We start from the raw sequence: 25,195 nt of genomic DNA, 5'->3' as shown, positions 1-25,195 counted from the left end.
TCAAAATATTGTTTTTTTAATGAATTATTCCAAAAACAATATGTACTTTTTTTTTAACCTATTTTTACTGATAGAATGCCACATAAAATGAAAATGACAAAACATATCAAAAAAATTCTCTGACACGCCCTAGCTATAATATTTAAGAAGCAGTATGTAAATTTATGTAGCTGTACCTATTGTTAAAGTTGAGATAAATTGAATACCCTATGGGCAAAATACAGTTTTGAGGAAATGGCTGTTAAAGATCAGCTAATGTAAATGAAATCGAAGAGTTCTGCTTGTCTTTAGTCCATCCTCACAGTGACAGCAAAGAAAATAGCCACATATGGCCATACTGGCTATACGCTCCAGGAAACAAGCTTTTTAACGATATATGATTCAACCAGGTCAGTTTTAAAACCGCGGAGGCATTTAATCATAAAAGATGCTATCATAAGCTAATTTTATGTTTCGTGTTCTTGACGATGGTGTTATATTATCATCTAAATTAACTATTTATAACGATTATTTACCTTTAGTTTGTTCATTTTATGAAACTATAGAAGTTATAGAAGCAAAATATCAAAAAATATCAAAATTGACATGGTGGTGCCTCCACTACAGTTTTTCTATTGCCAGTTTTCTTTGACGTAATTTCAATGCTGTTTTCAATCTATGAAAGCCTACGTGAATATTTGTGTTTGGGTCATTAACTGTCTGTTCACCTTTCAAATAGCCTACGTTATACATCTCACGGTTTCATGCAGCCGCCGGGCTCACGGTGTCCCGGACACCAATAGCCTATTTAACACTAGAACCGTGGCTAAATTAACCGGCGGATTACCGCGAGAGTGCGTCAAAGAGACACTTTTATTTTTAAATGAAAAAAGTACATATATATATATATGTGTGTGTGTTTAATTTTGAAAATCGGTACCGGCTTAATTTAAGGCAGGTCTTTAGAAACATAGGGATACTTGAACTTTGTGTTTTCGTTAGTATAATAATGTGTTTTCAGTTTATTTTGCATGACAGTGCCACGAATAGGACGTCCTCACAGGCCAAGTTCTAGGGGTGAGGAGAAATTAGTATGTGCATGCAGGTGAACACGGCGTTCGGGCTCATCTAATTGCAAACTGTCACGATTCTTAGCTGCTGGAATAAACTTTCCTTGTGGATTATTCTCGGTCGGAAGATGTGGGTGGTTGCAGAAGGATTGCTTTCTTCTCGTTCGTCGGAGTGGTGAGATTGCCTTTTTGAACTGCGGCTTCTTTGTCACAAACTTTGACTTTGATTGCAATCTTGATTAACTTTATTCGTATTTGAACTATTTCTATTGCTTACTGGACATTAAGACTCTCGTAATTTGGGGGGTTTGGGGTATTTTGTCACACGTTAATAAATGTATATTTTGGTGTTAATTTAACATTGGCTTGTGTGTAGACTAAAGTTGAATGTGCGTCCGCCGAGACGTGATTAATTGATTAGTCTGCTTCAGTACACCGTGGGGCTGTATCGTCTCAGTTTGTTTCGTTATTATACATATTATCGTTATATTGTCAAGAAAGGAAGTGTATGATTTTCCGTTTGTGGCTTTAATTAGTAACCTCAGTAGGTAGGGCTAACCCGGTACTACCAAGTTGTACCTAATAAAGTGGCCGGTGAGTGTATATAATTACCGACATCCAAGTAGATTGTATGCCTATACAAATCAGCTACCTATCACCTGGTAGCGCGATTCCGAAGTCCCGTAACACCCCCCCTCCCCTCGCTTTTTTCCCCCCTTCGGATCTACACTGCTCTCATGCATGGCCTCTCTGGAATCCAATTGACGGAAATCTGTCGTAGCGACCGAGAACTTTAATCCCTGAGCATGGCTAGGGCATATGTTTGCTGATAGACATAGCTGATATTGGGATGGCAAGTATGCCATCCCGCCAAGTTACGCCTTGGCGGGGGCATGCCCCATACCTATACAGCACCGAGAGTATGGCACTTTTCAGGGTTCCCCACAGAAATAACCACAACAGCCACAGACACTCAGCCCTTAAAAACATTAAATTCTGTACATTCTGACCCCATTTCAACAGACAGAATTCATAAACAACAGCCCCAAACTAAGGGGATTTTGCATTTTCTCCTTCTTCTTCTTCTTCTCATTCTTATTTTTCCTGCCGCCTATCCCATTAACAACATGTCTCCCCATTGGACATTTTACTGACACCAGCCAAATCTTCACCTACACGACCCAATCAAAAACTCGCATACACACGCAAAATACCCATACCTTTTTACTCTGAAACATTTCCAGTTTAAACAGCTAGTCTGCCTGTGGCCTAGTGGGCAAGGTTATAGTCTTGGGGACATGGGGTCCTAGGTTCAAGCCCAGCTAGGAACACGTTTCTTTAACCTGCTTTTACCTTCACTAATAATTGTCTATTACTTCTCAATTATTGCTTTTGCACCATATCTACCCGCCGTTCACCGAACGTGACGTACCGTCTGCACGTTCAGTTATTAACCGGCTACAATATTGCAAAGCCATATGGATTCAACGGGAGCTCTTCTGTGCTTACTGGCCTGTGTTCTTCTTTAAAACCACAGACAGGTTTGCTAATGCTATTTCACGCATTGCATAGCTATGTCATGGTGCTGCACTAAAAAAGTCACAGACTGGTAAACCTCCAGTTGAAGGATTGAATCCCGCCTCGCCCTCAGGCAGATAATTTCCTCTTTTACACTAATGTTTTCTTACGCTTATATTTGCTTTACCAAAACTCACTCACGGCCACCCATATGCATTTCACGATGGCAAATGTATTCCTTTTATTAAAAAGTTACACCAGTTCACCACTCTGCCATTTCTACTAACTATATTTCTTCACTTGGCTACCGTACAAAGCCTTCTTATCAGCAAACGCCACGTTTCTACATTCATGTCACCTCGCCCTGTTCTCTATCCAGCCACATACAAACAATTACTACATATGTACGTTCTGCAACTCCCCATTAAAACATTACATTTAAAATCATGACTCACTCAATTATAACTACTAGTACTGAACATGAGAAAAGCACATCAGTGTAATAGATTTCACACGTTACTTAACCCTCCACTTTAACGACTAATGCTTTATACAGACTGTTATATATACCGTTCGATAAGGAAACTAAGCTCGCTCATGGTCACTTCATTTACTTCGCACTATAGTCTGTGATCATGTCAACCTTCACCTACATGCCCATTTTGCTAAAAACATATTGTTTCAACTACGCAATTTCATAATTTCTCCTAATTTCTCTCACACTGTTGTTATTTATTCATATGCAAAGCCTGCTGGGACATATGCGCCTGCTCCTATTCTCCACTATCAAGTTTTCCGGTTCTAGCTTAGCAAAACAGCGAAGAGGATTCCTACCTGCAGATAAGCCTATCAAAATGCCTTATAAACCTTACAAACACTAAAAGTGCATCTCCACGAAATAACAGACAACGAAGCAGGACAGAAGGGTACACAAGTTGCGACCTAGGGAGCTCTAATGCTACGGGCTTGCTGATTCTTTTGTTAATCAAGGCTCGTTGGATGGCCGTCAAATCCGTGATTACATACACTGCCCATATTTCACCTGCGTTTCTGATGCGTTTTACACTTACGCCACCGCACCCTTTGTCACAACGTTTTACTTGAAAGAACTGAGGAAATATAGGGTAGCATTGCTTTGGAATACATCTTATTTAATTTCGGTGAGGCAGGATAGCCTATGTTGTTTGTAGTACCGTAACTTGGCGTCATTTTGATATCAATACTTTTAATGGCAGGCCTGGATTTTGGCAGTCTGAATGAATGAGTTATAGATGGTGTATGTCTTGTATGTGTGAGTAACATGGCATTTTTGTATGTTGAAAACGTGTTTTTTTATGAGATACTGTTTTCTGCACTAAGTAAGAACTGGCAGCATTCATTCTGTCTCTGTCTCTATCTACTGAACACAGATGAGATTTCATTGTCCAAATGTAAGTGTTACTGCTGAAAATATTTCGGTTATATGGGTTATTTTTGAAATTAAGTGTCTTTAAATAGGTTAGTGGTATTTTATAATGAGGATATTTCACACTGTAACATAAGCGTTTGTTGGTTTGCTAATTGTGTGTGTGTTTAATGCACCAAATGTGACCTCAACTGGAACACTGCCAAAACCTGGTGGACGGTTGAATATTGTTAATGTTGTCCCATCCCCATACAAGAAAACATCCCATACTGTATAGTACAGAAAAACATACAACAGTTAATGCTTACACATTTAGGTACTGTACCACAGTGTGATAATGTTTTTGCATTATTTTTTAAAATCTGATATCAATGTTTCACATTAAACCTTCATAAGTGGCACATGTATATGCTTTATAATGGACAAAAAACATTTTATTCATTTTTGGAGAGATTTTAGATGTTTCAGGACCCCTAGACATTTTAGGCCACTGTACTGAGGGAAAGATTCTAATTTGCACTTGAAAATGATTCAACAGTGAGTTTCTTGAGTCAAAACAGTTGATTTGTAGTGAAATACATGATTAAGTTTTGATATATAGCAATGCATAATTTTGACATTTTGGATAAATTTGGAAACACTGGGTACACTGCTTACTTTTTGCTTCATAGATCTTTAGAAGCTCTGCATATCCACCCTTTGATTTTACACACTTGTAGCCAAGGAGTTTTTGGTCCAGGATATGTATAGTTTAACCTGCTGTATATATGCAATCTCTGACTATTTCATTGCAAACTAAAAAAAGAGCAAATTCATTTTACATTTTTTGCCTATATAATTGCATTTGTGGCACTTAGCTAATTTCTTCCTAAATTATGAATATAAATCGTAAATGGTGCCAATGTCTTGCTTCATTTAAGCCATTTTTTAAGTCTCTGTGATGCTCACATCTGAAGGTATAAAGCTTTAAATAGGGTACCCCCTACATGGGCAAAGATTGGCCAGATTTGGCATGTGCGCAAGGGGGTTAAGAGGTTAACTACTAAGACTAATTTATCAGTTATCAGACCTGTAATAAGATTAATTTAGGAACATTTGCATCTTTTGAATAGCTTGCCACTGTGCTTAAGGATGACCCAGATGTGATTATTATTAACGTTATATAGACCGCCTAAGCAATCCTCAGTGTCCATCCATTCGTCATTTACACTTGCTTATCCTGGGCAGGGTCGCAGGGAGTGCTGGAGCCTATTCCAGCGTGCATTGGGCGAGAGGTAGGAATACACCCTGGACAGGTCACCAATCTATCGCAGGGCACACACACCATTTACTCACCATTCACTCACACTCATACCTACGGGCAATTTAGAGTCTCCAATCAGCCTACCTCAATGAACTGTATAACAACTAGAAGGGAAACTGCCTTCTCAAAATGATGCTTTTTCCACAGCCCATAGTTAATTCTCTGATTGGCCAACACGACATGTCACATGAAAGTGGTCAGCTTGTCTTTTACACAACGTAATGGTTGCCGAGTAATTTGCAGCTAGCGACAGCAGCTAATTTATAATAAATTAGTTAGCTTTGTTAGCTAGCTAAATCAGTTATTTCACGCATAGCACCGTAGCATAGGGAAGTATATCGGTTAACAGTCGGTTCCCACCAACTACACTGACGGCCAGTCAATCACAGATGTGCCCATTTTTTGTCCCACAAAGCTGCTGCTAGTAAGCTGTCACTGTAGGCCTTTGCCAGTCACTTTAATGAGCCAACCAACCACCACCGTCTGTGTATAAGGCTACCTGCAAACTTTAACACTAGTCTATAGCTAACCTTTCACAGGTCACTTGAAACAAGTATAAATTAATACCATCAATTTTCAGACTAGACATCCTTGTAGACTTTTCTTAATCCATCAGCCGTCTTTGGTAGTTCTGACAGACTACCTACAAGTCTTACCTCTGTCAGGCTATCTGTGGATCAGCCTAGCATGGCTATCTAACAGGCCTGATGAGAAATCATTATGGAATTGCCCACAATGGAAAAAGAAGCCTATTTTGCAGCCCCAGAATGTCACAGTTCGGCTATATTGACAGTATAAACTATCATCTTGTAGTTTATTGCAGGCGGGGTTAGCCTAAGTTGAAATCAGTACCCAACCTTAAATGCAGTTTTGACTGACATGCACGTTTTGCTGGTAGCCAAACCCAGACAAACCCGAAATTTCTCAAAGTGACCTAAACTTATTTGACAAGGGTCGCTTCTTTAAATGGTTATACATGCTGATTTTAACCATGCAGACCATTTAGATTTTGGCAGAAAGACAGGCGCCAGATAGCCAGCAGCTCCGGGCAGATTCTAATGATAAAACGTAGCTGTCAATACAGCCAAAATGCTATCACGATGCCGGATAAATGAGCCATGAGTATGCTAAAATAGCTGAACAGGCATAGCTCAATAAGCTACTTTGGTAGGCTACATTTGGTATATGGTCTATACGTATTTCACATGGGAAATTTGGTTTCGGTCATGTAAATGGGTATAAGGCTGATTTTAACAGCGCACACCCATTTAAATCATGGCAGAGAGACCTTGTGGAGGTCCACATTTTTTTTCTGAGGTCCTGGCTGAGTTGCTTGGATTTCATCATGGTATCAAGGGCAAAAAGGCAGTGGCTCTAAAGGTAGCCCCTTAAATACAGCCACAGGTGGCAATTAACTCCCAATTAACTGCTAATTTTGACAATTAGCCAATCAGAAGATTCTAAAAAGTCATTACATCTATTTCTGGAATTATCCAGTCTGTTTAAAGAGACAGTCATCTTGGTGTATGACCCACTGGAATTCTGATATAGTGAATTAAATCTGAAATAAATCTGTGTCTAATCAATGAACAAAGTAGATGCCATAATTGACTTGCCTATAAGAAATGTATGGTAACATAAAATGTGCAGAGTTGTGAAAAACTGAGTTTGAATACCTTTAGCCTACGTGTAAACTTTTGGCCTCAACTGTACTATGCTAATGTGAAATGGCCCTGAAGCAGGATACACTGAGCAAAAGTTTATCCTTGGAAAATTAATCAACTATTGATTCTAGTGTAAGTTGAAGTTGGATAAAGACCTGTCCTGTTAAATGAAATGATAAAATGACTATGCATTCTTAAATATTGTATGAAAATCATTAAGAACTAGAAAGGTTACAATTCTTGAAGGAATTGTGTGGGCTTGCTTCAAATTTCAACTGCCACTGTCCTCAAGCCTCAATGCATTTCAATGAGGACACGTAGCTCAGAAGAACCACAAAACCGTTCAGACCCACAGCGCACTGTAGCGTTACATATACAGCCGGGGATCAGCAAGCAGCGATTATGTTCCAGGGATTAGTCATATCCTAGAAGTGTCATGAGTAAAACTTGGCTAACTATATAGCTAGCTAGCAGTGGCATGTCCTCACCTCTGTAACCTCTGTTATTTGTTGTCCTCCGTGTGTCCATACATCTGTATCTGTGGTTGTAGCATCCATGTGTCCATACATCTGTATCGGTGGTTGTAGCTGTGTGTCATTAGCACCTACTCATGAGTGCAGGACAGCATCCGTACCAAGCGGACAAAACCAGACTTCGTTTTTGAAGCTCATTTCCTGGTCTTGTTGTTCCTGGTTGCTCACTAGCGCCACTACGGTTGGCTCCAGTATAGGTGTTTTCATATCCGGTTTCTACGGTACAAATGCGGTCAAAATACAAAGTCAATTATTTTTTATCATGAGAACAAAGAGTCACAATATGTGTATTTTTTTCGTCCATGGGTCGATTTCATGATTTATTGTGTCATTTGGGCACTGTTATAATATTTGTTGTGGACCAATGAGGTACAGTGTGCGTCACTTCCTGATTACTGCGGAGGAATAAGCTACAGTAGGGGCTACAGTCTATGGTCACTGGGGTGGGAGGTGGTGCCTCTTGGACATTGCGGCTCCGACTCATCATCCACGGTCCACCTGTGCAAAGTCAGAAAATGCAGGCATCCCATTTCGTAGTGATTTCATTATGGCGTGTGCTATTTACAGCTGCACTAGACGACCATAAAATAATCCTCCTCTGAAGTTTTTCGGTAGCAGAGTCATTTTTACTATTTCCTTTATCCTATCCTTATCCTTAACCAAATAATTAGTTGGCAGAACGCGTAATCAGCTTGCTATATTTGGTAGTCCAGTAGCCTATGCTAAAACAGTTCGCAACTTTGGCTACCAAGCCATTTGACTAGCTAGCTAACCCTAACCGGCAAATACTCAATCTGTCAAACGTGTTTGACGGCTTGTCAGTCGTGTACATTCCGTAAATGTCTACCTGGGAAATGCTTCACGCATGTGACAAAGCTCCTATAATCCCGATTTTGGGATAAACACTGCAAAATTTTCAGTTTCACGAAGCGAATTAAAAGTCTTAAGGTTTATTTGCTGAATAACATACAACACACGATGAAATCACACACACAGAATTTAACGAAATTAACCATCTTTGTAAGACTGGTATTTAGAAAGGAACATGTTTTTAGCATTTAAGAGACCGACAAGAGCATTTAAGACAGTGGTTCTCAGAATCGGTCCTGGGGGCTCCTTGCGTATATTGGCTTTTCTCCATTGGTTTTGATGATTTACAAGAAAAAAATATATAATAGCCTAATAATAATTAGAAATTCAATGTACATTATTTTTGTCTTCATGCTCCAGGTGAAAAACTTGCTGTACAAAGTGCGTTGTCATATTTACCCGCCTGCAGATCAGTTATTAAAATACTTGGTAGATTTGTTAATCACCGCTGACAGTGTTAATTTTTATTCGGTAGAAAGTGACTTGCGAACGATCGGTCAGCTAGCGTCACCCAGCAAGTGAACACCACAAACGGCGATGGAGTAGCTAGTAGTAGTTACTGGCTCATTAACTGACTGTGGCGAAAACCTACAACGATAACTTCCTCGGTTAACAGCAGGTCAACCAGACAGTTATACAAAAATTAGCATAGTCAAATCACCAGTAGCCTACACATCTCTAATTGATTGACCATCAGTGTAGTCGATGTTCTTCCCCTGTGGTTCATATTGCTAATGCGTGAGCTAACCATAGATTGCCTACCTAGCTCACTGGCAAGCTGATATGCTAGCTAAGCATATTCGTTTTGCTGAGAAACATAAATTGAAGATAACTGAACATAATTGTATTATTAATGTCATACATATAACGTGATTACATGACACAGTACAGTCACGGATGGAAATTAAACTCCGTAAACATTTGATAATATATTTTAAAGCATAACGGCAGACAGTCAGCTAGCCTCAAGTTCGTTCTGCAATCGTTCGTTCAGGTTGATGGGCTTTTCCGCACCGGACTGTCAATCACATTGTAAAAATCACAGAACCGCTTAACTCTATGGTTTTGGCTCCAAATCGACAACATGGCCGCGCCCGCCATTGAGCTTCAAAATGTGTTTTAGAGACCCACGGAGAGTCAATGGGTGACATCACAGTAGCTTTGTCCATATTTTTTACAGTCTCTGATCTGTACACGCTAGCTAGGTTAACTACTGTAAGTAGGCGAAACGCTAACATGTTAGGGTTAGCTAAAGTAACGTTCGGCGATAAAGCTGTGCTTAAAAATCTTGTGCCGACCACCTGTGCATGGGCCCGAATAAAGCGTTTCACTAAACATCCATGACTGACCCTCTATGTAGTGACCACAGAAAAAGTTGAATGTTTCAAAAAGTTTTGAATATTTCAAAAATCTGAATACAAGCAACAATGTCTGGAACTAGCCGGTCATTTTGGTGTAAAAAGTTTGAATGTAGTGCAAAAACTGTAGGACTAGTTAGAGCTAGAAAAATTGGGCAGAAAGTGCAGACAAGAAAAAAATATGAAAGAGAGCAAGAGTGGGCTTGCCGGAAGCAAGCCGGCTAATAATGTCTATGGTTCTATGCAAGTTAAAGTGTCAATTAATAACTTGCATACAAAGTCATACAAATGATTAAAATCTTACAACAGGACCACATTAACCCCTTAGCACACATGCCAAATCTGGCCAATCCTTGCCCATTTAGGGGGTGCGTTATAACACCAGATGTGAACACAAAAATGGCTTAAATGAAGCAAGACATTTGTACCATTTACAATACTAACTTAGATTAGTTTATATTCATAATTCTAGAAGAAATTACATTAGTGCCACAAATGCAATTGTCTATGCTCTTTTTTTAGTTTGCAATGAAAAAGTGAGAGATTGTATAAATACAGCAGATTAAACTATACATGTCCTGGATCAAAAACTCCTTGACTACAAGTTCATAAAATCTAAGGGTGGATATGTAGAACTACTAAAGATCTATGAAGCAAAAACTAAGCAGTGTACCCAGCGTCTCCAAATCTATCCCTAATGTCTAAATTATGCATTGCTGTAAATCACAACATAATCACTTATTTCACTACAAATCAACTGTTTTGAATCAAGAAACTCACTGTTGCATCATTTTCCAGTGGGAATTACAAGCTTTCGGTTAGTACAGTGGTCTAAAATATCTAGGGGTCCAGAAACATATCCAAAATCTCTCCAAAAATGAATAAAATGCTTTTTTGTCCATTATAAAGCATATAAATGAGCCCCTTATGAAGGTATCAGATGAAACATTGATATCAGATTTTAAAGTAATGCAAATAATGCAGTACCTAAATGTGTAATAATGAACTCTTGTATGTATTTCTGTACTCTCGTATATTTTCTGGTATTGGGATGGGACAACATGAAAACAATTTTCAACCGTCCACCACATTTTGGCAATGTTCCAACTCGCACGTCATCACTGTTGCAGGCATCACAAAACTACTAAACTACCAACAAACGCTTACATTACAGTGTGAAATATCCTCATTATAAAATACCACAAACCTATTTAAAGACAATACATTTCTAAAATAATGTATATAATTGAAATATTTTGAGCAGTAAAACTTACATAGCAATGAAGTTGCTATGTAAGGCAGAGATCAGTAAATCAGTCCAGTTGTTCTCTCCTGTTCTTACTCCAGAAAATGATGTCAGCTTGGTCTATCAGAAAAATATGGCTTAGCTATGCTCAGAAGTCCTCAATGATAATAATATTTTACAAGAAATTACAAAAACATTGATAAAGTTTTGTCGGGTGCAGTGTATTTTACTGCTACCACAGAGTGAATGCGTAAGTGAATGTAATTATGGGAAAACTTGTGGTTATGCTGAGCTATAAAACGCTAGTCCAAAAGCAAACTTAGACATGTTATACATTGTTAGAAAGCTTATTCTGTCACCGGTTAGATCGATTAATTGTCGATCAAGCCAGGCTCTACTAAAAAGGCGACAACACCGTAAACAACGTGTGGTATTACGCACAGCTATTTTTGAAGGTACCCAGACATCACAAATGCGCGTCTCACAAACGGATTGTCCAAGACAATATATGACCACTCAGTCTCAAGAGGGACATCTCTATGCGTAAAACCAATGGTAAGGTCATATATTTATTCAATATTTAGTCCCAAATATTGACGGTAGAATGTCATGGTATTTTTTTTTAATTGTCTTGGTTATTTTGTTATTAAATGAGCAGCGTTTTTAACATTAATTTATTAAATGAATAGGTCTCATGCATAGCAGTGGGAAACGACTGAAATAACATGCAGAACTGTAGCAATAGTAACAAGTGCTCGAAGCTTTAAAAAAAAAAAAAAGTACTACAGGACAAGGAACAGTCTACAAGTAAAATGCATTTCAACAAAAACATGTTTTCAACATACAAGCTACTCATGCATACAAAGCACTGTCTATAAGCCTTTAATTAAAACTTGCAAAATCTAGGCCTGCTACTTAAAGTATTGACATGAAAATGAGGCCAAGTTACAACCAACAATATTGGCTATCTTCGCTCACACAAATTAAATAAGGTATATTCCAAAGCAATGCTACCCAACCGACCCAAATTATTGCAACCAGTGTTTTTCATCTTACCATGTCAAGTGACCCTGGTCATTAAAACTTTAGGGACACATGGAAGTGCCATATGCCACTCACTTATAGTAGAAATCTATATTATCCTATATTATCTGCAATTTAGCAGCGTTACACCTAAAAAAAATCCATGCAAGAATATATCTTAATGAAACACCATGCACCCTTCTGAATTGGTCTGCATGCCATGCATATGTAAAAACTTTTTTTTCCCTTAATAATATCAGCAGACCCAATGTGTCCCCCACCCCAGTATTCATGCTCACACAAATAAAATCATGTTAGCTATGTTTATCCAGGGTCATTCCATATCAATCCACACAAAAAAGTGGATTTTGAGAGCCACCATCTTAGATTGCTTTCAAATGTTTCATGGAATTAGAAAAGATAAGTATTCATGTTACATTTTATTTTAGAAATATCATTTGATCGGTTAGAAATAAGCTAATGTTAACCATGACTGCAAGTCAATGAAGCTGAAGCATAGCTTTAACTACAATTTAAACAAAACTAAAGTACAGCTTTGCTAGAAAATGATAAAAATAACCAAACCTCAGGAACTACAGTACAGAACAATATCATATAATACACTAGAATATTAACAACAAGAAATCCCAAAACACTGCAATACATACAAGAAAGCACTAAAGAGAAAAATGTAATTAACCAAAATGTTGCTGAAATCAACTGAAAGTGAGAGGGAAGGGATTTGATTACATAATTCGCAATGCTTAATGGGATGTGTATGTAGTTCATTCCCTCTTTAAAAGTTAAGTACACAGTCTTGTACCTTTTTTGTTTCCAAGATTTTTTGCCTCTGAATAATTTTTATAATGTGATTTATGATTCATCTCATAGCTGGATAGTTCTTTTAAAGGCTTAAAACTCTCTTGTTTAGGGACTTTCTTAAATGCCTATGGAGAAAATGAATGGGAAATTTACTTCTGGAACCAGGGCCACTAAAAATTGGGCAGTAACATTTCAGCTCTATTGATAGGCCAGTGCATTTACTCACTAAAGTCAGTCCATCATGGAAAGAAAGAGCATGCACTTTTGCCTTTAACAGAACATTGTAACAAATAGAGAAATAGAGTATTATTGGGAGGGGGGGTTATTTGGCATGTTTTGTAATATTGGGGGGCTGGGGGGGTAGTTAATCAATTTGCACATACAACTACCAAGCTACACACGATTTTCTATAGACCCGTCATGGCATCCAAATAAAAAGCACAACTAACACTGAGGAGGAAATGCCACTGGCACAAGTAGTACTGCAGATAAGAGCATGTGCCCTCGAAGCAGTTGAGCAGGAAGGTTTGTGAGAATGGCAGCAATTCAAACCTCCAGTCATTACAACCTAACAAGCCACAACTAAAACCCTTCTCCTGTGGGGGCAGCATTTGGCTTCTAGGCTTTCAGTTCCAAGTTTACCCGATTCACCTAGCTCTTTTGTCTGATTATGTGGATAGAGGGACCGAGTGGGAGGAAGATAAGGGGAGAGAGAATTACTCCAGCCCCCATTTGGTCCCCTTGGTCCCCATAAAAGTCACACAAAATGTTTATAACCGACAGATGGTAAAGCGAAAGTATACTTTTCTTTTTCTCCTCCTCTTTGGGCAGAATGAAATTCTGAGGCTATGGCTGACCTAAGGCCGACCTCCACAACTGTTGCTGTGGTAACCAAAGGAACAGAAAGGAGAGTTAGTCAGACAAGGGAGAGTTATTCCCCAACACACCACACCAGGGGCTGAGAAAGCGGCAGTGCGGACGTCTGCATGTCCCCCACTGCCCCAATTCTCACACCAACCAAGAGCCAGCACTTGTGGCAGAACAGAGGGTGTTAAATCAAACTCATTCTTCCTTTCTTCTCCTGCTCCCTCACTCTATCTTCCACATTAGAAGGTGCAACTGGCCTGCCCTCTCTTCCTGCCGAATTTGATCAAAACTAAAATCGCAGAGTTTACAAGTCATCTTACAATGTGAGCGCGTTAAACACAAGATTTAACACAGATTTAAGCCCAATACAAGTGTTGATTAAATTCAATCTGTTGCTGCAGAAAAAAACCTCAGAACTGCAGGGTTGTCAGTAGGGTAATGCCTAATGCTCCCCTACATTACCCACATTTCCCTCTGCATACCCATGTCCCTCAAATATCACCAACACAGCACGTTACCCAAGTTCATCTATCCACATTGCTAAAAATCCCCACCCCTACTTTACCCATATGCCCCTGCCTACCTGGCGTCTCCTTTGCCCAGGTTCCCACTGGCAGAGTGCAGTACTGTCTGGTTGCCCTCCATTTCCACCACACATTTTGTGTTCAGGTCTTTTTCTATTCAGAAAAAAAACACACACAAAACTATTAGAAATTAAGCATGGTCTTTTTTTATTGGAAAGATGGTGCCTTGCTTCCTTTCATGCTGGGTAAACATACACCCTGAAGTGACCAAGCTTCCCAGTGCTGTACAACAGGATTCATAATAATGTGCTTTATTACTATAGTAGATTCTAAAGGTCTTTTAATACTATCTCCAATCATGTCGGAACTTTAATCTCAACATATAAATTCCACAAATCTTAACTTTTAATTTAATATTTCAATTTTTCTCTTCTTTTGCTTTTTCCTTCCTTGGACGTTGTAAATTTTACCAGCTGGACACAAGATGTAACAACACTTCTGATAATGTGTGCACTTGATATGTCAATGTGCATTTGCATCTGTCCCAATCAAATAAAGCAAAAAGGTTCTTCAAGTGACAGTTACAAATTTTAAAGGATTAACATGGTGTTTGAATGTGACACTTGCCAGTTGTCTTTAGGTAACAACAAAACAAATGTGCATAATTCTTTTATTATTCAGTCATTTAAATGTATTTTTAAACATTTCTAAGCCTAAATTTCCCACTAAAAGTTCACCCAAACTGTCTGGGCGTGGTAATGAGAACTGTCAATTAGCTATGATTGACAGACCGTGCCCCCACTTTCACCACATTGTTGTTTGTTACCATAGCTACCTCCATGATACATGCTCATCTTGGGAGACTGAATTTTCACAAGCTAGCTAACTTAGTAGGCTATATCAAGTATCGATAGCTGAGGTAAGGATGCTGACTTATATCCAATATAATTTTTGCTAGCTAGCTAGCCAAGTTAAGATAAAAGCACAACTATAACGTCTTTATGAAAGCAAACTAGCTAGCTAACATTATCGATAACATCACCTTATGAAAGCAAACTAGCTAGTTTGCTTTCAAAAGGTGATGTTATCGATAACGTTAGCTAGCTAGTTTGATTTCATAAATTAAATGAATATAACCAGAAATAGTCTAATAGTCCTTAAAAGGCACTCTAATTTAAGTGAAGCTAACGCCAGTAAAATATTTGCATTGTCTTGCCTGTAGGCCAGCGACGCAAACTAAGGGTCACGAGTTATCCATGGGTCCCCAAATATTATTTAGAATTAGCTATCACAGCAATCTGACTGACAGAATTAAAAACTCACCTCAAATTTGCGAACACGCCATTGTTTTCATAAGAGGGTCTTCAACGTGTAAATCGACAGTAAACATCTTTAGATTAGCATTGTTATTATTAGGTAATCATGTATTAAAGAATTACCACTTGCTACTTTGAATGACACACTGTATATGCTCCAATATGCTCTCACACAGGATAAACGAACACAACAGGGTTGTATCAACCCGGAGGCAGCTACAAATTGCTGGTTGTTTTTAAAAGTTAATTAGATTGAATGTAACATTATATAGAGCAGAACCTGGAAGGTAACAGACATGGAGATAACAGACCTGCTTCAACTAATCAAGAGATAGATGAATGGTGTAGTCATTGAATCAAGTGTTAGTTCTGGACGGGAACAAAAACATTCTATTAGGGGGTATTCTAGGACTGGAGCTGAATACCACTCCAGTAATTGATTTAAATGTTTTTATTACATCAGAGGAAATTAAACAACTTTCCCATGTCTGAATATTTTGCAGAACTTGTCATTATTTGGTGTTGGAAAAAACCCCCAATAAATGTTACAATGCACTCTGGTTTGTTTGATAACAATAAATAACATTCTTTATTTCAAATGTGTAATAATGAAGTTCAAATTTAATTTACATTACATGTAAAGTCAAAGCACAGTAGAAAGAGAATAGCCCTTAAATGGACATTTACATTTTAGTCATTTAGCAGACGCTTTTAATCCAAAGCGACTTCCAAGTAGGTGCATCGAAACAAGCCAAGTGATAATATCAACTCTAGTCAACAATCTTAGACATTATTTACACAGAGTATAACTTGAGAGCATAGCAAAGTGCAGAAACCTGTTGGGAGAAAGGGGGCTAGTGTTTTATTTTTTATAAATTTATAGAAGATGCTGTTTGAATATGAGTTTTTAGTCTGCGACGGAAGATTGAGTGGGTTTCATCAGTCCTGACAGTGGTGGAAAGTTCATTCCACCACCGCGGGGTCAGTACAGAGAATAGCCTGCAGCGGGCTGAGCTTCCCCCAGGTGCCCGGAGTGGAGTGGCTCTCAGGCGCCCGGAGGAGGCAGAGCGTAGTGGCCGTGAAGGAATATAGCTGGAAACCATGGTCTGGAGGTAGGATGGCGCCGTTTCCGTGCAAAAAGAAGATATAAATATATTAGTAAAAGCATTACTTTTTTTGAGTCAATCTAGAAAATACATCACTCTAACACATAAATGACATAACATTACCGGCAACGGTTACATTGGTGAGACAATAATCAATCATCCTCAACATTATAAAAGTAGTGGGGTTGCTTACCGTGCTCGATAGATGGTGGAATGGCGCAAAAAAAAAAAAAAAAACAGCAGGTGTGTCCAGTCAGATTTATTTTCGAGGCGTGGATAGGGGAGTGGTTATCTTCGTGTGACGCACTACGAGGAGAACATTCTCAACTGGTTGAAAATCCGCTTGTTAAGACTGACATCACGCGTGACGTACTGCCATTTCCGGATCCAAACGGTCCTTTAGATCCCGAACCTGTGAACCTTTTCACGATCACTTCATTCTTTAGTGAGGCACCATTGAGGGTTAAAACGGGTCTAAATTCTTTCAACTCCAATAAAATCAAAGCGCTACAAAATCCAGCATTCTGAAGCAGTTAAAACAGCAACATTATTCTTTCGATTTTGAATTATTGTTACGTCCCCTCCCCTTTTCAATGTCCAATTTCGCAATAGATGGCAATTACGAATCACGGTTCTAGTTACTTCATTTAGGGATGCCAACCATCCCGCAAAATACGGAATCGTCCCTTATTTGGACAGTAGAATAGGCGTTCCATATTTAACTCATGGCTACGGGACGCATTTTCATCCATATATTTGTGAACGATTCCGTTTGTAGTAACCGCTGTTTTGAATACAATTCAATAGTTAGCTAGCTAGCTAGCCGGCATAACAAGCATGCTGTGAGACCATTCTGACCTAAAACCCAGAATTTTAATATTGGCTAGGTGACAAGTGACGGCAAACCTATCATAAAGTTAACTGGAATTCAAACCCGGTTTCAGAGTGTCTTGGGAAAACGCAATGTCTACACTGCTAGACCGAAACATTTTAAAATGTTTTTTTAGTTTACAATGAAATACTGAGAGATTGCATATATACAGCAGGTTAAACTATAAATTTGCTGGATCAAAAACTTCTTGACCACAAGTTCATAAAATCTAAGCTAGCTAGCTAGCTAAATATGTAGAACTACTATAAATTTATGAAGCAAAAACTAAGCAGTGTACCCAGCGTCTCCAAATCTATCCAAAATGAGATTAAAAAATAGTGCAAAACTATTGCCACACAATTTGGTACAGTACCTAAATGTGTAATAATTAACTCCTGTATGTATTTCTATACGCAGTACTTTCGTATGCTTTCTTGTATGGGGATGGGACAACATGAAAACAATTTTCAACCGTCCACCATGTTTTGGCAATGTTCCAACTCGCACGTCATCACTGTTGCATGCTTCACAAAAACTATTACACTACTAACTAATGCTTACTTTCAAAAGTAAGACTCAATTTCAAAAATAACATATATAACCGACATATTTTTATCAGTAATACTTACATAGCAATGATGAAATCTTATCTATGTTCAGTAGATGGAGACAGAGACAGTAAATCAATGATACTGTTCTATTCGCTTCTGTTTTGCTCCAGAAAACGATGTCAGCTAGGTCTATCAGCAAACATATGGCTTACCTATGCCCAGAAGTCCTCAACAATAATAGTATTTTTCAATACTGAGCAGTGTTTTTCCTGCTGTATTGGCATATCTTAGGGCTATTGTCGGGTTTATCTTGTTGCTATGACGGAATACGATTTTTTTGTGGTGAAAGTATATTTTTCCTGAATGCCAAGATAGACAATATTGTCCATTATGTCATGAGTGGGGGGTGTAGTTGCAGATGAGACTGTAGGAAGGAGGTGTGTGTTAAATGAACGACCAGAGCAACAATGGTGGCTCTGCGAAACTCCATATTCGGCATAGTTGTCGTGTATCGTCTACTAATGTCTACTACTTTCTGTTTTTAACTCATACTTTGGTTGCAGTAGCACTGAATGTCTGAGTTCAGTAATCTCGGCACATCGGCGTGCCGACCACTACGGGCTTTGCGCTAATAGGTTAAAGTGTGGAATAGACTAAGGGAGGGATAAAACAATCTCCCTGTGAAAGAAAATTCATAAGGAGGACAGGAACGGGTGCAAACATCATACATACCAACATGCAATCTTTCTCAAGATTGAATTTCCCTAAAAAAACAAATACGCTGTCTGTAAATAATTTAATCAGTCGCAGTTAGAGACCTGTACTCTGAAAGAGAATTCTGTGTAACCTACAGTTAGTGGTTCTAAATGTTACAGTTAGTGGTTCTTTACTTTTCCCAAAGCATTTGGCGCTCCATCATTTAAAGGAAAAGACATTTTTAGTGCACATGCTTCAATGATTGCAGAACCTGACAAATTTAGTGTCTGGTTTTAAGCTACAGCAACAAACAGTGTAGCCCCAGATGAAAACATGGCACAATCTAGACATTAGTGACCTCAAGAAACTTTAATATGCAGATTTTATGCTGGCCACTATAAAAAAAATAATAATGTTATAAAGCAAAGATAATGCCATCAGTTGCATGAATTTTCCATTTGTGTAAAATACAGGCCAGCAGAAAGTACACTGCATATTTGAATGTAAGCAATGAATGCTCAGACAGGAAGCACAAGAGTCACAACCTAGGCCACATTGTTTCAGTAAGCTGGTATAGTACGCTGTTCATTTCAGGATGATTTCCAACATCAGTTGAAATTCCCTGAACAAAAGTCTCTCATCCACTGTTTTCTCTGCATACATGATATCATCTCATACCATCTTATTCTGCTAGATACATTCTTCTGCCAAGTAATGAGCCTGACTCAGTACGAATTCATTGCACAAAATGGCTTGGGATAGAATTTGCAAATCAAAGCAAATCAGTAAATTCCCTTTGCCCAACCACTGTAAATGCAACAACATTTACGAATCTTTCAATTGAGCGATATACACATCATCTGTCACACAGGTCTCATCTATGCATTCATTTTTTAACTTTATGAATACCAAATCATAACACATTGGGTTTTAGACTGTTTTGTGTTCATGGGAACACGTGGTGCTCTGAAACATTTACAATTGGACAATCGGCCTCCTTTTCCTGCCCTTGTGCTCAACAAAAACAACTGTGAAGTGGCACATACTGACTGACAAATACCTTGCTGCACGCATAATTCACCAGCAGTTCCAAAAATTACTGAATGAGTAAGACCCACTGAGAGAGTTAACATGTTATGCAACCCACTCAAATATGTTACACACAAAATATGTTATTCCATTTCATTGTTTGCTAATGCATAAAAATCTGCATGTACACTCACCACTACTGTGTGTACAGTTTTGATATGAATGTCAGTTAACGCCATGTAACATGTATTTACTTTCTCCAATGCTTTCTGATGCACAATTTGGTAACCACTGCATGTGTTCCCTACACAAAATACAATCACATCAAAGTTAGATACAGGTTCAGACTTGTACTAGAAGAGACTCCCAGAACTTTTGAGTGCTACATTCCTGTGCTGTGGAAATTCCGAAAAAAAACTTGTTCTACAGGTTGAGCCTACAGGGTATTGTACATATAAAGTGTGTACACAAATATAATTCAGTAGTTTATAAATCAGTTTATGCTAGATTCTAACAACTGAAGGATGAGGGCACAAAATTTCACTTCATGAAATACACTACAATGAGAAAAATATGAATGCATACATCATGCATGTTGTATTAATCAAGGTTAGCTTTGCTCGACTTTCAACAGTTGACCTCGGGTATATTCTGGCAAGTCGAACACTTCGGTACGTTACACGAACTACTTTGGAGCTAGGGGAAAGGGCTAAAATACCTTGTGACCAAATAACTTGGTCAATCACGTGATTGCCTCGCTTGTGGTGTACTGCACAGCGTTTTTTTTGAACGACATTAATGCTAGTGGGCTCATTTTTACATTTTTAAACTTTACACTTTTTGTTTTTGCAATTTAACCTCAATTTCTCCTCTTTTAGTTTTCATGCAAGAATAACAGAGTGCACGTAATATAACTGATCACAAATACGTGTATACGATTATTGATGCAGTCCCAAATACAGAAGGGAGTTGTCTTTACTTTCCTGTGTAGGCCTAAACGGATGATGGAATGTAAGCATTGAGAGCGTTCCCGGAGCAAATCTTAAAACATTTATCAAAACGTTTCAGAATCCGTAAAACCGGCAGGGAACTGTCAAAAACACTAGATCGACAATGACAGGGAAATGCTGTAAGACAACTAACTGCATTTTTATCAACAAGCATAACATCGATTTAATATTATCAGAACACCAAACTAGTTTGCAAGCAGGCGCGCTAACGTCACATGTCACAGGAGTACAAGGATCACACAAGACAGGTTTCACAACACACCATCCCTGACAGGTCAAGTTACATTTGCTAGCAATTGCCAATGCTATCACTCACCTCTCCTGTTCATTGGTCGAACTCGGACAGCGACCTTCACATTGGAGTCAGTCATGTTGGTTTCGGTCATGGTGCTCGCTGTCCGACGGACTGCCTGACTGTCTATTCACGATAAAAGACAGTAAACAAAGTCCAATCAAACTTTACTTAGACAACCCACATTAACTTGGAAAATATTTCCGTCCAAAATATTTTCGTGGGAAGTTAGCCAAGGTCACTCCTGTCGTCAGGGGGAAGCCGCAGGAGCGTAGTATACGTTATTAGCTAGCAGGGCAGCCAAGTAAATTCATTACATTTATTTGGCAGACGCTTTTATCCAAAGCGACATACAAAAGTGCATATAGCCAACTTGCGATGCCCGGGCTGACTTGACTGGTTGGCTGGTAGATACCAGCTAGCTAACGCAGTTAACCTGCTAAAACGGTATCAAACGGCTAAAAATGACATGACATTTGCTTAGCAGTCGTGTAAGTGAGCTGACGTGCGACTCTTTTAGTGACTACATTATCTGGACAAATGCTGCATTGTGAAAATAACTATCGATAGCTAGACACAAGCCAAGTGTGCGCAAAATTAACTTGTAGCTAAAAATGTATTTCGCAAGCGCTGATTGTTTGACATTGCGGACGACTGACTAGCTTACACGGGCTAGCAAACTAGTCGGCTCACTTAGCCGTTTAGCTAACGTCCTAGCTGACCAAAATCGGCGACACCTATAACTAATTTACTGTGAACAAGCTTGTTAGCTACTTAACCGTTAGCGAACAATATGATACCAAAACCGATCGCGGCAAAAAAAAAAAAAAACTCTTACGTTACTCTACACACAGAATGGGACCAAACACGTCTTGGTTTCAGACTTCTTAGTTTTCAAAACAAGTAGAAGTTTTGACTAGAGTGGTGAATAATGCCACACGATAAAACTGCATTAGTACCGTTAGCTTGGTAGCTATTTTCCCCCAGCTTTTCCCAGTTTACTGAAAGATAGTTTTGAAAAGAAACCAAATAACTAGCCAGCAAGATGCTTTTCTTCTTCTGTAGTCTTGCAGCCACCACCGGCTTACACACACACCCACTTCCTATCATTAGCCCGCTGACTTGTTGACTCGTTATTGGCTAACAACATAGCTATATAACTAGATCTAACTGGGTTGGTTCTGTTTATATAAGACTTAACTGGACGGCTCGTGTTTTGCCTGTTAAGTACACTAACGAACATGATACTCAACTCTAGCAAACCGCAGCACCACAACAGGATGACAAATTTCCACCTGTTTCATTTCCGGACTCTGCCCACAGTTCTAGCGATCACAGTAGGAGTCTACCCCAAAGCACCAACACCAGACCATAGACTGTCACCAGACGTACATATTGGACGTATCGCTACTTCTTGTTCTTCTTTGGATTTGGTTGGCTATTGCGTACACCTTCAAGGTGCACCGCCACCTAGTGTGCTGGAGTGTAAGGTCGGTCACGATCTACCTACATTAGATTCTTCTGCCTAGTCCTGTTATTCTAAGAAAATTAAAAAGAGTCTTACCCGCCACCTCTTTCTTGCCCCTAATATCCCACGTATACCCCATCCCCGCCCAGTTTTTCTGACCCTCTCAAACATTCTCTCCCTGTCTAGATTATACAATTCGCAAAACATCAGTTCGATCATTTCGTCCATTAAGCACACAACCCTGTTTCATGTTTACCAATAAATTTCAGTGATGAATTTCATCTTGTATGCCCAAACCGTAACCTACTCCATATAATTTCCTCTCTCCTACAGGTCTAACCTCTTACTTACCTGATTTATGTATATAATAAAAAATTCTCCCTTTATTGCTACTGTCCCATTGCATTTGCCAGATATAGATCTCTGATGCTCAAATCAAGGACTTGACTTCCCTACATCCCAGTGCTACCTGTGTATCAACCCTTTCTCTTTTCCCAGCAGTCCTGGCCACAGCATCCGTTTTCTCATTGCCTTCCACAACAGCATGTGCAGGTATCCAGTCAAAAAAGACCACCACTCCCATCCTCTTCAACTCCAACAGCAACACCATTATTTCCACAAGCAAATCCCCACTATCCGACCTACCAGACTTCAGACTCTTCAACACTGAAGCAGAATCAGCATATCACTACCCCTTTTCCACCAAGGCATTTCGAGGGCCGGTTCAGAGCCGGTGCCTAATCGCAAACCAGTTCTTCACTTTTCGACAGCAAAAGAACCGGCTCTCAGCCAGGAAAACTGGTTCCAAAGCAGCACCAACACGGGGCTGGTCTAGAACCAAGAACCGCTTACGTCAGGGGCTGGGGGCGGGATTATCGTGTCCAGCCAAGACCAACTAAAACTTTGTGACCGCCAGGTAGAGTGCGAGCACCTATTATCGACCACCTTTGTTCGACAGACAGGAAAACGTAAACTGATTTGCAACTATATATGAAATAGGCAAAATATCAGTAACAACCTGTACCTAGTTGTGTAGGAAAAAAATGTCCTTGTTATCCTCCAGTGGTTATTTTTTTCATTTTTGTCTGTGCCGGCAAATAAGTCAGAGGTGGTCCAGTGCTAGCTTTTGGTTGCTATGGGGACGTGTATCGACCATCCCATATAAATTAATGGAACTTGACATAAATTTGCTAGCATACAGTTTAAGTCTTGCGTATTTGAGGTTAATATGAGAAACGGTGGTTGCTATCAGCATGACTAGGAATCTGTACATATTCACTGTTGTAACCCAAGTCACAGGACGCAAAATAGCCGTTAGGAAAGCAGTTTGAAATTATGAAGTAATGTCTGCGCCATTGGATTTAATGGGTCACAATGAGATAATTCTGAGCGTGTTGCTTGTCTTAAAGTTGATATAGTAAATAAGCCTGTAGCAATATAACTAAATGTATATGCATGAAGTTGGTTTTTTACATTTAGATTTAGTTTATTATCTGTATTTTAACAGGACATACATTTCAATAGGTTTTTATTTTATTTATTTATTTCACCTTTATTTCACCAGGCAAGTCATTAAGAACAAATTCTTATTTACAATGGCAGCCTGACAAGCGACAAAAGCCACTTAAGGGAAGGGGAGGTGGGCTAGAAGATAAAAGTATGTTAAAAGCACAAAATACATCAATAATAACAAACTAAACATAGGCACATGAAAACACAGGCAAGCAAACAACAGCCAACAAACGAGATATGGGGGAGAAGAAAAAAAAAACCAAAGAGTGTTATGGGGATATTACATGGTAGAAAAACAGTTGCAGGAATTAGTGAAAATGTCTGAGATGGCATGTTTGAAGGCAGAAATGGTAATAAATTTATCCAGTTTTAACGTTTTTTGCAGAGCATTCCAGTCGCAGGCAGCAACGGACTGAAATGATGCAAGACCGAGGGAGGTGTTGGTTTTGGGAATTTTTAATTGGATATGGAGTGAGGACCGGGTGTTGTGTGTGACAAAATTTTGCAGCTTTACATCCTTAATTCTTCTCCTGGAGTAAATCATAAAACATGACTTAGCCAGAGACATTTAAAGTCAATGAGCAGTCTTTCATACTATTAGCCTAATAGCTTCTTGCATTTTCTCTATCACAAAGTTCATATTCCCTCCTCTTTTTAATATTGCTCCATCATCTGCATTCCCTGCCCCACGTTTTTAATATGTCGTCTGTCATTATTGTGAATAATGCCTGACTGACTACACTTCCCTGGGGAGTACCATTATCGACTTCAAATACATGGGACAATTCTGACCTCACCCTTACTCAAATGCCTCAATCAAAAAGAAAGTCCCGATGACCCAGTTATACAGATGACCTCCGATTTCCATTGTATTCAATTTAATTAACAGCCCTTCCCTCCACAAGGTCTCATAAGCCTTCTCAATGTCAAAGTATACAACACTTAGCACTTCTTTCATTGTCAGAGCCTTATTTATTTCTGTACACACATTCACCAATGTGTCCACCTTCCCTTCCTAAATCCACTCTGTGCATCACTGATCAATCCCCTAGCTTCCAGAAAATACATCAACCTCTTCATTATCATTTTTCCATTAATATGCACAAATTAGACGTTCGTGCAATTGGCCTATAGCTGGCTGTCCTAGAGGGATCTTTACCCA

At 39.0% G+C, this 25,195-nt stretch overlaps 1 protein-coding gene across 4 annotated transcripts in view; it reads right to left on the bottom strand.

Annotated features, from left to right (window-relative positions):
* The window catches only part of kif13bb (kinesin family member 13Bb), a 212,980-nt gene extending 190,531 nt beyond the window's left edge, over nt 1-22,449 (bottom strand). The window contains exons 1-3 of one of the 4 annotated variants that reach the window (XM_035422856.1): nt 22,349-22,449; nt 21,078-21,179; nt 14,242-14,335 (exon numbers count right to left, since the gene is read on the bottom strand). In XM_035422856.1, coding sequence (XP_035278747.1) covers nt 14,242-14,335; nt 21,078-21,147 — 164 coding nt within the window. In that variant the 5' untranslated portion in view covers nt 21,148-21,179; nt 22,349-22,449. The other 3 variants (XM_035422854.1, XM_035422853.1, XM_035422855.1) reach the window with 3 other exon arrangements.
* Between the last annotated feature and the right edge of the window lie 2,746 nt (nt 22,450-25,195).

Source organism: Anguilla anguilla, chromosome 6, assembly GCF_013347855.1.
Source record: "Anguilla anguilla isolate fAngAng1 chromosome 6, fAngAng1.pri, whole genome shotgun sequence".
Taxonomy (NCBI): domain Eukaryota; kingdom Metazoa; phylum Chordata; class Actinopteri; order Anguilliformes; family Anguillidae; genus Anguilla; species Anguilla anguilla.
This window is presented reverse-complemented; position numbering and strand designations above follow the sequence as displayed.